At 31.8% G+C, this 14,567-nt stretch overlaps 1 protein-coding gene across 10 annotated transcripts in view; it reads left to right on the forward strand.

The window, feature by feature from the left end:
- cpx (synaptic transmission protein complexin) overlaps positions 1-14,567 on the forward strand; it is a 443,610-nt gene that overhangs the window by 366,107 nt on the left and 62,936 nt on the right. The window contains exon 1 of one of the 10 annotated variants that reach the window (XM_076409245.1): positions 1,012-1,053. The exons of the other annotated variants lie outside the window; for them this stretch is intronic. Coding sequence (XP_076265360.1) covers positions 1,047-1,053 — 7 coding nt within the window. The 5' untranslated portion in view covers positions 1,012-1,046. Of the gene's footprint in view, positions 1-1,011; positions 1,054-14,567 lie in introns of those variants that run through there. 10 annotated transcript variants of the gene reach the window in all.

The following is a 14,567-nucleotide window of genomic DNA, read 5'->3' on the forward strand; positions in this document are numbered from 1 at the left end:
CTGTATCCAAGAACGATTCATTTAATTAAATCTATTCTGCAGTTGTGTGTTCGAACAGGCGGACTCATATCCGCAAACACGCACACACACATCCACAAATATACATACATACGCCGCCAGTATTAAGAACATTGTTCGTATTATGGGAATTTATTGTTGAATTCAAGATGGAAGCGGGTGCAGCGTAAAAGCTGTTAGCGCGGGAACAAATAGCGGCGATGGGATCTTTTAATGATTACATTCGGTGATGGTCGTAATCTTGACGGTTTAATAGCGAATCACTAATTTGAATGTGGGAGGGTATCCTCGGATTTACGTTTTCCTTTCGTCAAGATACGATAATGTTGGGAACAGGAACGAAAACAGGATCTTTTAGCGGATAGCAGTGATTATGGATTTGTGTAACATCTTCATTTTATTTGAGTGAATCCTTGGAATCGGATATTATGGCATTATTTGGATTGTTTTAATTAACTTCTATCCATGTATCCGAGAATTCTGTTCCTTTTCTTCTCTCTATATTTCTTTTCATAATATCTTAACCCACTACCCGCTAAATTATTATGAATTTGTATAGGAAGTAGCCATTTTTTCCACCATCATCCCATCCCATCATGGTAAAATTGAAAATGTCAGTAAAAGCCGTTTTCTTATATTATAGGTGCATTATTAGCCTTTCATTTTGATTGAAAATCTTGCTAATGTTTCATCTACAGTGATAAAAGAAAGCACAAAACAATTTTATTATGTTTGAATCACTCTGGAATTGATTTTTGTTAAATTGTTAGTAAATGCTCATTAAATATTCACAGAGCTTGTCATATCCTTAAAAATGTTCAGTTTGCTGCTTTGACATCACCTTCATTACGTCTATAACAAACCAATGTAGAACATAAACAATTGAAATGTTCTTGGTTGTTTCCAAGGAAACCATATTATTAAATATTATAAAATATATACTAAATTCCAACTTCCATTAATACTCATTGATATATCTTTGTTACAGGTAAACATTTTTCATCAATAGCTAGTCCTAAGATCTTGGCATGCTGAGTAAGTATTACAAATCATTTTGGGTAATTTGTTCTTATAGTCTAGCGAAAATAGTTGTGAACTTACATCATCTCAATTTATGACGTTAAAACCTCGCCATGTTCCTGCATTTAACTTTAAATTTTAGGTTATTTTAACTTTGATATGTAGAAACATTCTAATGTACTGGTAAATAAAATAATAAAACAAAAAACATTATTTTAACAGTATAGTATATCTAATGTATATATTATCGAAAAACTTAAACTACAATTAATTAAACATCCAAAATATTATATTTACATTGTACTCTTTTCCAACCCACATGTGGTATCTCCTGGATGCCTAAGCTACCTTATTAACAATTGTATATCCAAGTAATGTATTTTATTTTCATTAGAGAGCATATTTACCTTCTTATGTTTAATTGTTCTTTCCTTCGGTGCTGTGTTTTCTTGACAAGTCATTCTGATATCACTGCAACTCATTAGATTTTCTGTTACTGTGTACCTTTTTCTTGATGAAATTAGATTTAATCAATGCATTATCCCTAATGAATTTGCCATATTTGTAATATCTACATCTCGTACATTTTAACTATATGCTTGCTCATATATATCTTGAACAATTGTATGAATGATACATGTATGAACTAAATCTGTCAGACTCTACAATACATTTATCCTATATTAACTATATACACACCTTTAATTATTTTCACTCTCATCACCCTGTCTTGGTATTGGATCATAATCCAATTCTGAGCCACTTTTCAAGTCAATAACTAAGCTGTTAATTTCCATTCTAACACTAGTTCACAATTCCACTATTTGTGAATTTCTTCCTATGTGTGACTTATCCACACAGAGACGTATTATTGCAGACAGTCTATTTCACACATCCAAACAGTTCTTGCTTGTATATCGATCTCTGCCTGTATGTCTCTTGTAGAAATTTTTCCACATCTCAAAACAATTCGATTTGATTGAATATACAGTTATAGGGAGGGAAATGTTAAACTCTGAGGTCGTATTTTTCAGATATCTGAACTACTATGTATCTTTTTTCAAGCATATTTCTAACAAAAATATATTACATAAAACACAATTAAATATTTTATTTATATGTCCACTAGTGTTTCGAAGAATTTTGCGGATAGTTGACAATCGGACGACTTCATTTACATGTTCGAACGTATCAGACAGCATTGTGTCTTTTTTTAACTAGAATAAAATGAAAAAAAAATTCTGATATTTAATCGATTTATAAACTGCAATAGGCAATACATTATACATTTTGATGATGTGAGTTCACTGTCATTTTGTATATAGAATTAATGTATAAGGTATAATACAAAGTTAAGTTGAAAGTATATATCATAATCCTTTCTCTGTTAATCATAAATAGATATTAAAATCAAAATTTAAATTAAAATATGTATAAATTTAAAACAATACTATATACATTTAAATATCCAACTTTGATAAAAAAAACATTACAGAAAATATAAGGAAGTATAATTATATACTCTGTTAGTAAGAACTCGTTCATGTTAATATCATTATCTTAAAAAGTTATCATAAATTATTCATCAATAATATGGTTAATATAAGTGGTGTACCGTTCCAAAACTAAATAAGTCATTGAGGGTCATTAAAATGACGGGTTGATAGACTAGTTAGAAAAAATCCCATATGCGTAGAGAAAGCTCATAAGCTTTTTGGTATAAAATTATCGTACATCCAAGGGATATCCATTTTAAAACCAGAAAAACTGCCTCCCTTTTTACAGCATGCCAAACGAAAATTCTAATCAATTTCGCTGCCAATCCAACCCCCATCGCATTATGAAATACGAGCTGTCCAATCTTTTTCTGAGATAGAAAAATATTTCCGTATCCGAAGGGTTTTGAGCGACATATCTCTCCGAGCCTATAATTCTCTCGCAACGTGACAGTCCTCATATTTCTGCCGTCCTCCTTCGTTCTTCCTCTTTTTTTGTTCTTATCGTCCCAATCTGGATCGTCTCTTTTACTCGCTCGCGATTTTTCAGACTGATTTCCGCGGTAATTTTTCTGCCAATGACATATTACGGAAACAATTTTTATTTATTGACAAGTTCGTAGAACTAGAACACGTTTTTTTAAAATTCATTTTTCTCTTAAGTAAATTGATCAGATCTGAATGGTCAAATAGTTTGAAGACTAGGTAATTAGAATACGATACCATATGATTTTAACTGTAAGATATGACGATAATCATATATGATTACCAAAATGTAAATTTACTACTAAATAATAAAAAATTATATATCTAGCTCAATAATTAAACATCATCTAACATCTCAATATCGATCTTTCAGGTTTAAAAATTCATAAATTCAGTTATAGTAAAACTATTAGATCTTCTGTTTCATTTTATTATGAGTTATATCAATAAGTTCTTAATAATCATCCAATATTCCGGTAGCTGAGATTTACACAATTTTTAGGCTGTTCATAATTGAATAATATATGATTAACCTTTTCCCTTTTCATAAAGAAATAAAAGTAAATTATATAATTTTAAGGTAAATGATGCTTTTTGCTTATTAGATTAACTAAAAGTTAACAATTCATAAAGTAATAGTAGCGTATAAAATATATCACTGTAATAAAAGCGGCATACAATCTAAATGTATTTACTTATCATTTGGTAATTATATATCCGCGAAATTCATGAAATCTGTTTACAGTAAAATTACTAAATATTTTTTCTCTATTTTATTATGAATTATATTAATAAGTTCTTAGTAACTAGGCCTAGTTTCCGTTTCATGAGATTTGCACAATTTTCTATGCTATTCATAATTAAAAAATGTATGATTGACCTTTTCTCTTTTCATAATGATTCATTGTATTAAATAAGACATGGCAATGAGATCGTAGATTTAGAGTATATTTTCTGTATAGAAATAATATCCCAGGTCACAAGAGCGTGTTCTGGTGGTAGCCACGTTTTAATTAAACCCAATACACGAGATTCGTTATATTTGTGGCGATTTATGTTCCAACTAGTACACAATGGCTGAAAAGAGCAATAATTAAATGTTCTGCTCCAACGAAACAGAAGTTGGGTCCGTACGAGTCGCAAGGACAAATTCGTTACTCGAAACTAGCCATTAACAGAAGCGGACGAGACTCATTCGGTAGCCATTACACGAACGCCAGCGGTTGAAAGATGAAACATAGCACGCCTCATGTACGCTACAGAGTGACCATTTCCAGCCAGCTGGAGTAATGCAATTGCGTTTAAAGGACGATTCGGTCGCCAACTCATTTTCTGATTTCCTCGAACTGAATGATGCTGAAGGACCGACTAACACGGATCGATATGTGCGAAAATACGATTGTAATTAGAAAATGTATGTCGTGAGATGAACATAACAAGAATTTTGAATCTTCGTTATTTTTAGTAAATTTAATATAAACGATGTCTAAAAATATATGTAGGACAACGAGTTTATAATGGTTAAGTGAAAAAAAATATTTTTAAACCTTCAATTTTAATGAAATATATTTTGTTTAGTTTTATTATATATTTTTAGAATAGCGTTTATTTAAAATATGGGAAGGTGATATTAATGAGTTTATTATTTTATTTTGTATTAAATTATGGACAACGAGTTTATAATTATAAAGTTTTAAAACAAATTTTAAATCAAATATTTTCAAAAATATTGCCATTTTGTTGGATACAAAAAAGATCTAGGTACCATAGTAGTATATATATTTTATTAGGTTTTTTTTCATCATTAATAAGTTTAATGATAAGTTAATTTAGTTATATAGTTTTGAATATCATTTAGAAAAACTAGAAATTGGCTTGTTCATAAAATTAATATATAAATGGATATTTAAGATCACTTTATTATTAGTCAGACAAATAGCTTGGACAGGTATCCAAATATTTTATAGTACATTAGGGACAACGAGTTTATAATTATAGAGTACACACACATACTTTTAAAGCTATATATAAATCAATATAAGTGAAAATGTACATTTTTCACCAAAAACAACGACCAGTTGATGATTTGGAGCAGTGTTTGAAGATAATCAAGCGTTATAAACCCGAGTTTTTGCGCCCATATGTGGCAACGGATGGAACATGGCTCAATCATTTCACTCCGAAGTCCAATCGGCAGTCATCCAAGTGGACTGCACCCGTTTAACCCGCTCCAAAGCGTGGGAAAACGCAACAGTCGGCTGGCAAGGTTATGGCGTCTGTATTTTGGGATGCGCATGGAATAATTCTCATTGACTACCTTGAAAAAGGAAGGACCATCAACAGCGACTATTACATAGCGATATTGGACCGTTTGAAGGACGAAATGGCAGAAAAACGGCCCCATTTAAAGAAAAAGAAAGTGCTACTTCACCAAGACAATGCGCCGTATCACAAGTCAGTGAAAACGATAACAATAATCCATGAATTGGGCTTCGAATTGCTTCCTCATCCACCGTATTCTCTAGATCTGGCCATCAGCGACTACTTCCTGTTCTCAGATCTCAAAATAATGCTCGCTGGGAAGAAATGTTCGTCGAATGAAGAGGTGATTGCCGAAACTCTAGCCTATTCTGAAACAAAGGGCAAATCGTACTACAAAAATGGTATCGAAAATTTGTAGGGTCGCTATAAACAGTGTATCACCCTTGAACGGAATTATGTTGAATAAAAACTAATAATTTTGCCAAAAAATGTGTTTTACTATGCTGGCTAGGGACTTTTCAATTGATCTGTTTTAATTGACCTGCTGACTATTAAATAATTTCCAATGATAGAAAAATACTGTCTTTTAAGTGAAAACAAAAAACATCAATATAATATACATATTGTTACTAGGCTTTTGTAAATATAGATTTATTATATAATTTCAGAATATAATTTAGACAGAAGAAGAAACAAATCAATGAACAACAAGAAGAAAATATCAATGAGTTTCTAGAGTAAGAGTGTTTATTTTAGGAATTGGCTTGCCCTTAAAATGAGTGTAGAAATGCGTATTTAAGTTCACTTTATTATTAGTCAGACAAATGGCTTCGACGGTCATCTAATTCTGGCCGTAAATAGATCCCATTTAATGGTCTCGGGCTGGTTTTTATAAATCTCTCTTCGGTGATCGATTCAACCAGAACTCTACCCTTTCCCGATTCCAAAGTCAGTCAGTTTCAATACGGTCTGTCCATCCAGACATCTGTTCGATGCCAATCCGATTCCGATCCTAATTAATCTTAATGTAATAAACAAGATAAGTTCTATAATTTAACTGTCACCCGAGCAGATGGGTTTTACTAAGAGCGGGTACGGATCCCGCCGTCGCAGATGGATGTGCTTCAATTCAATTTCGCGCTTTGCATTTAGGACCGACCGGATTTCCTCTCTTGGCCGGTTTCCGCGTCCCGGCGCCTTCGCCACTCCGATAACCGATCGTTTGGAACGCGACTGCACCGAATCGTTGTTTTTCGACGTGCCCGCCGCTTGGATTAATGGTTATTGCCGCTCTGCAAAAGTGTCGGATAATCAATTCCAATGGAATCGTGTTTTAATTAAGGATTCATCAGTTTAGGCGAGACAAAAAAAGTTTTACGTAGATAAGATTAATGTTCGTTATTGCCAACGAGTTTCTAGCCCTAGAGTGCTATAAATTTTACTGCTGTAAATCATCATATTGTCATCCCACAATATGGAGTTCCTTTACTACCGAATCTAAACATCGCCACTATTTATTCCGCAGTGCTACAAAATCCCCCATAAAAGATTTTACAGAGTTTTACGAAAACAACGTGCCTGAGCAGAATTTAAATGTGCTCGTCGATAAATTTTCAATCACTTCCTCGATCCTAACGGCTGGGCATTAGCAGCCGTAAAGTTTCCGATCCAGAGGATGACCTGCATTACTACAAAACGTTTGGCTATCAGCCAAGTCCTTAAGATTAGAGACAGTTCACAGTTTAGATGATAGGATTGATGCTGAATCCTAACTGCCCTGATATAACAATAAAATATTTTGTAACGATTATTGCCAAGTCTCTCGAAGTATAACGAGTTTATAGTTATGGAATGTAAAATAATTTAGTAATGATATATGCTTCTACGTAAATATCAGGGAAATTTATTTTTAGTTATTTGTCATTATTTTTTTATAACATTTCCCAGTTCAGCATTTTCGGGTTTAGAAATTCATTGATTGAGTTTGAATAGCAAAACTATTGTTAGTTGATTATGACTTATATTAGTGAGTTTTTAACACGCTTTTACCTATTAATTACGCTATTTTTGTGCCATGGTCATAATCGAATAATATATGATTCCCGTTTCCTGTTTTTCCAATTAAATACAAATAAATGCCAATTTTAGATTATGCAATAGTTTTGTATTTATTTGACTAACTAAAGTTTAACAATTTAATTATATTAAAATAATATACGAAATAATTGAGCATAACGTTATATCGTCTCAAAAAAAATTATAACAATGAGGTCGCAGACATAGATTATGTTTTATTTTCAGAAATACAGTCCTAACTTACAAGAGTTTGTGCCAATGGTTGCCATGTTTTAATAGCAGGTGTATCGGAAAGTCGTTACCAGTTTTTCAAAATAAAATTACATAATTTTTAAGAAAATAGAAAAATGTATTTGTTCAAAATATTTCCCGTTTGATTCTATACATCTTGCCTATCTTAAAATTAAAAATAATGTATGGATGCCATTCCAAAAAAAATTGTTTGTCCTCTGAGCAAAACTATTCATCAAATCATTTTCTAACTTCTTCCAAATTGGCGAAGTGTTGATCTGGAAGCGCGTTGATGCGAAAAGTTGATAGTCGGTTGGACCAAGGTCTGGAGAGTACGGCGGCTACAAAATAATTTTACAGGGACACATTCTGGATGTTTTTCGATCAATTAGTGGTTAAAATTGATTGTTTATCACAGGTAGCGGTCACTTTTAACAGTTTTACCTGGTTTCAACAGTTCATAATACACTAAGCCACTCCGATCCCACGAAATAGGGAGCATTGTCTTGTAGGCAAAACGATTTGTCAAAGTCCTAAGTGATGTAACATTAAAGTATTGTATAATAATTATAGTTGCAAATTCTTTCGAAGTATAACGAATTTATAGCTATAGAGTATAAAATATATTATTAATGATTTCTTTTTCAGTGTTAATAGCTTTTTATAAGCATTTTTTTATTTTCAATATTAGATAATTTATAAGATTATTCAATACCTTCATAGACAAGCTTAAGTAATGTCATTATTCTCACCTCGTTAAAAATAATGAAATATAATGAACTTTGTCTGAGATATCGCCCATCTTAAAACCGTTAGAGCTTCTGGCAAGTATTGTCAGGACGCCCTGTGCGAATGGAATTTAAATTTACCCTAGGCGATAAATTGTCAATCGTCTGGCAGTCTACTAACGGGCGGCCATTAAAGTTTCCAGCCCGGAGGATGACCTGCATTACTACAAAACCTTTGGCGGTCGGCCAAATTCTTAAGATTACAGATAGTTCACAGTTTAGGTGGCGGGAGATCGATCTGGGGCCTGAACTATTTCGGCAGAGCAGCCGAAAAGCCTGCATAGTTAGCTGCGAGAAATTTACGGTCATTGTTTAGTAACAAACAAAATAAAATGTTGATATAATGTATGAATAATGATTTTCAGTTCAAGGTTTTATTGTTTTGTTGAAAAAATAGTATTTTGTAATATTGTAAAGTATATCGATATATATCATTTTTAACATCTTTCTGGTTTCGTCATATTTATTAACTCATTCGCCATTTTGAAACCATGTGCCAACTAAGTGATTCTGCATCCGTCTGAACAAGTGGTAATCAGATATTGTATCTAGCGAGTATGCTAGACACGGTAGAACATCCTATTGCTACAGTGTATTCTTCAGAACTATGGCAACGTGTGGGCCACTGCGGTTTCGCAAAAGGATGACTGTGTCTGTTACTCGTTATTTCTGATCTTTTTTTGCAACAATACGTCGTTCAATTTGTTCAAATGTCATCGATAGACATCTACACTTACAGTTTCATTCAGATTTAGCAGTTCGCAATACCCTACACTTTTCTGATCCCATTATATTTAGAGCAAGATATTATCACTATTAATTTTCCGTTTCTGTGTCGATGTGGATGGTTGCTCTAGATTATCCATAACCTTTTATACTTGGGATTGTCATAGCAGATTCACTTTTCATTACCAGTCCAATACGCCATAGAAAATTATTATATTTTTCTCTGGCAGACGTTGAAACCGCAATGTTGAAACAGTTCTGGATATGCTGAGTTCTCTGAAAGTTCTTTAAGAGTTTGATCCGGGTTCTGAACGTTCCTTGATCTGAATCTGTATGCACTGAATAATTCAATAATATTAATGGGAAAATTTATTTTATATGAGGAGATATCAAAACTATCTACTATAACAGTTGTTCAGACTGCTTTATTTTCTGAAAATGTTGCCAGACTGCGTTCGAACCGTTCAAATTGAAAACCACTACACAATAACAGGAGCATCCATGCGAATCTAGTTTACACCTCTGCTCCTCCCCCGTAGCCCCCGAACAATTTCGGGATAACACGAGAAAAAGGTTCCAGACGAACAACAGAACCGAAAAAAAAGTGGCCTCGTTCACCACTTTCGGATTCTATTAAACCACATCTGACAAATCCCCTTTGAATGGGATCCTGTCCGTTTATTCGACGCTGCGACGGAGACTAGACGCTCCCCACATTTGTTTCCATGCCCCGGAGGGGCGGGAGGAGCCTTCGGGTCCCGCATCTGAGAAAATTTGAATTTATTCTATTGGGTTACAGTGACAAGTCCATGAAATTGCACTGTCTACGATCCGTTTTTTTTTTAATTTCGTTTAAGCTTGAAGATATAATGATAATTAAATAATTTTTTGTGAGTTCAAAAAAGTCTCCGTCATTATCTTAAATTAATTGTTTTGCTAAAACAATAAAAAAGTTTTAAACATTTATATATTAAATTTGTAACTTTTGTTATTATATTACGACATTACTTACGCATCTATATTTATTGTAACTGTTAACTTATTGTTCCTGTTAGGTCACTATAGGATACTAACCAATCAGCTATGTAGGGGAAGTGGGGCAATTTCATACAGTTTTCATATATCGCTTTGTGAAATGCTGTGTATTACGTATATCCTTTTCAATTTCTGATATTTTTTTCATTTAACTATATTATATTGTCATAAGAGAGAGCGCCTACTGATTATCACTTCTTCATAGTAATGCATATAGCACACGATTTAGAAATATAATGAAAAAATGTGGATATAGATGATAGCATCACTTCACAGAAAGATGAAAAAGTAGTTGAAAGCTTCATTTAATCTTAAAGGTTATCATTACATGTTCAAGCTTAAATCACTCTCTTTCAATAACTCAGCGTTTATTTCAACGTATACAAATTTTCCCGATATGTTGGAATTTTTTATATATTATTTTATATATGTTTTTTATATTAAGTTTTTAATGTTTATTATGTATATTTATGTATATTTTATATACACTCACTGTAGTATGTACTGTATATACTTATTGTATATATTAATTTATTGATAATTCGTAAAATATCAATATAGGACAATAACAAATGAGCTATGTAGGGGAAACTAGGGTAACATCATACAGTTTTTTTATTTCGGTTTGCAAAATGCTGTGTATTACGTATTCCTCCTTCAACTCATATTTCATATTGTAGTACTCATGCACTCACGTGACACGGCGCCTTTTAATTTGAATTGGTCCTTAAAATTAAAATACGAAAAGCATGATTGGGAGCAATGTGAACGATTTATTTTAATATAATTGTCCTAAATGTCAAGAACTATGACAAAAAGAAAATCATTTGCGGATTCAGCATACCCAAAAGCATACAAATTACGTCTCAAAACCGAACCAGCCCTTTTTTTATAGACCAGTATAGTTATCAATAAACAAAAAACTCACTGCGTTGCAAACGAATTTATTACAGAAAAAAATAGAGACCTATTATTATCGATGCCCTTTTAATTGAAAACTAAAAGTTTTAAAACAGTTCAGTGCTTATTGAAATGGGAAAATCGAGATTAAAACTGGCCCGGCCATTGTTCGAATAATCGATATACCCATTATTCCGTTTGCGTACGATATATTATGCTCTTTTTGTTAACTAATTTGGCAAGTCCAATTTTTCGGAACGTATGATTAATTGAAAACGATCGAAAATTAAAAATATTTTTCATTAACTTTCGACAAATTCGCTCCGCGTTTTATTTTAAACAAAAATATTCCGTAAAATAGTCCGTATTACAAATATTGAGATGATATGAAAAATGAAATTAAATTATATCGATAAATGAATTTAAAATGATTTTAATCAATTTATCTTATGGAGATAGATGATCTGATTTTTGCAACGGTTGTTTGAAATTTCATATTTGTTTTTGACGTACTCCCTATTGCTATATTTTTGTTTGATTTGCTTGAGAAAAATTAATTATGGTTACAAATGTAAGGCAATATAATTTAAACAAAATTTATATGATATATATTATGTATATGATATGTATGTGATATATATGATATATATATATATATATATATATATATATATATAATAAGATATATATTATGTATATGATATATGTGATATATATAATATAAGCCTTCAAATCCTCTTTATTTTTTGGTCTGAAAATTAAAATATGATTCCTCATAATTATTTTTAGATACCATCATTAATTTATTTTGTTGACTTATTTCCATAAAAAAATTATTCTTAATATTCTAATTTTAATTAAAAATATTCTCCTCCCATCTTTACTCAACAAGTATCTAAAAAATATTTAGTTGCTTTATCAAGAAACAATAAAATAGCAAGAATAAATTACCTTAGGTTAGGTATATGGTAGATTATATTATAGATTATATTATGTAGATTATATTATGTAATTATATTATGTAGATTATATTATATTAGAAGATTATAAGATTTGTTTCACCAAATTAAATGTTGTATTAGATTCTTGTTGGTAATTGTAATTCGTATTGTAAAATATGTATTTTATAGTGTGCATTACTGGTCGCATATATATAAATTAATCCAGTTACATCGATTATCCCCCTCACTAATTTTTTGTATTCAGTTAGTGTAAGTATATATCGAGATGATTTTATGAAAACAGAGATATATACTTCAAGTATCAAATCTATTTGAGGAAATCTGCACCGAGTGCCGTACATCTACATCACAAAAGAGCCCCAGCTACTCTTTAGAAGCGTTTCCTCTCATCACTCGAGCATGAAATGCATCAGCCAGTAACGCCAGGCTTTCGTTTCGGAAACCCCGACAGCATGATAAAGAAAACAGACGCGTGTTGGTTCCATCGTAATGTATTCAGATAACCATTCCGCGTTGTAAATGGTATATACTGCAAAACAACGTTCTAAAAAGAAGTGTTTATATATATATATATATATATACATATATATATGAATTATGTACTCGTTACAAGCATAATTACCTTGTCATTAGGACAATAATTATGCTAAAATGTGATGCTAATTGGGATAAACCGATAAAATATTTTGAAACATGACGAATTGGTTGATTTCAATCAACGGCTGTCCACCATGACGCTCTCCTTCCGTTTCACCCTTGAATGTAGCGTTTTCTATTATAACCTTCAGGTCAAGAATGCCTTAGTTTATTTGTTAAGTTATTTTCAATTGTGTGCTAACGGAACTACATATATCCTCAATTTAAACAAAAAAAGTTCTTGGACAACTTCCTATGGTAGGAACATTTGCTGATATCTTATTGATTACGACAAAATATCTATTTCTGTTCAAATAAATAGAAAAGCCACAATGTTAGGAGAGGGGGAGTGTTATAAAATGTTGTTGTTATATACCTTTAATTTTATTCGAAATTTTTTTAAAAATATAAAAAATTCTGTAGCTCTATTACAGCGCAACCTACCGGATCCAATTATGAATCGTATACATAAAAATTGTATCGAAAACTGTCTAGTTATTTAGAAAGAATTCGGCACACGCACGGAAAAATTATATATTTAAGTACTAGTAATTATTAATTTACTCCTAACCCATCTACTATAGTCCTTTAAATGGTGGACTGACATTATGTTCTTTTAATTATACATCTTTTTTACCTCCACACTGCTTTTTTAATAAAGCTTTTAAATAAGTGCCTAGTCGAGTACTTCTGTAGAGTCATCTTTAGTATGTGGACGATTTGTCACAAATCTGTTGATTTCACTCAAATGTAACCTGATTTCCTATTTCCTAGAACTATATTGCTGCTCATACCTCAATATTTAGTTGTATTTCTTTTAATTGTGAATATCTATACTCTTATTAAATTCACTCTGTTTGAAATATAAGATTTAGTATATCTGCATACTGCTTTAGATGCACTTTGTTCAGTTTTTATATCAAAGTTTTGGTTTTGTCGAAAGCTTGTGCGATGTTGCAGAGAAATTACTTTTTTCTGATCTTAACCAATCGTAATATTGACTGATCACTTCCACAACTTTGTCGGTAAACTATTATTAAGAAAGCATTCTTATCGGTAAACATATATTTTTTAGAAATAACAAAAAAATAAACTGATAAAGTTGAATAAAAAAGAATGTGTTCATTGATTCAATTTCAACCATTTTAATTATGTAATAAATACGGGAATAGTTTATATCCACGGTACAAAAATATATTTTTTGCAAAACGACTGTCTGGGAGTGAAAAAATTAAGCTGGAGTCTTGAGTTCACAGCTTGAGTTCACAGCTTGTTCTTTCTTCAGCTTTTATCACTCTGCTAAAAATCAAAATTTTCGTAAAACATTCGTAAGAATATATTTAAATGAAATGAAAATGAACCATTTATATGTTAGTATGTCATTGTTGCTTTCCAATCATCAAAAAGATACTAGATTAATTTCCGGAATTCTAGGATATAATACTTCCTTAAGATATAATACTGGTCCTATTTTTGGTTGTCAACATAAAAATATTGTTAAAATATGCATAATTTTTTACCGTTTTCGTAGTATTAAACGTAAATTGGTAATGTAGAAAGTGAAAATTGAGAATAAAACAGAAATCAAGAAGACAAAGCATTGTTCTACGCTATTCCACCGTCTAGATATATCCTCTCGATGAGCCGATAAATTATATCGTGGTGAGAGGTCCCGCAGGAAAGTTGCCGTCGACGTTTATTACCTCGACAGCAATCCGGGCAATGCGGGCAGGTGGTAAGGAGTGAAGCCATATCGAAACCTTGTAAAACTTTGTCCCGAAAGTGCTTACTGAGACTGGCTGGGCCTAGCTTTCTTGCGATATTTTAAAGTGTCGTTCCTTTTAAGTGGCCATACTTTAGTGATTGAAATGGATGATACATAGTGTTAGCAAGCAGGTTTGTCGAAATAAAATAAAACTTATTCGAACAAA

The sequence above is a fragment of the Rhynchophorus ferrugineus genome, unplaced genomic scaffold (assembly GCF_030347505.1).
Source record: "Rhynchophorus ferrugineus isolate W39M unplaced genomic scaffold, kcgeb_rfMv2 rfM7, whole genome shotgun sequence".
In the NCBI taxonomy this organism is placed as follows: domain Eukaryota; kingdom Metazoa; phylum Arthropoda; class Insecta; order Coleoptera; family Curculionidae; genus Rhynchophorus; species Rhynchophorus ferrugineus.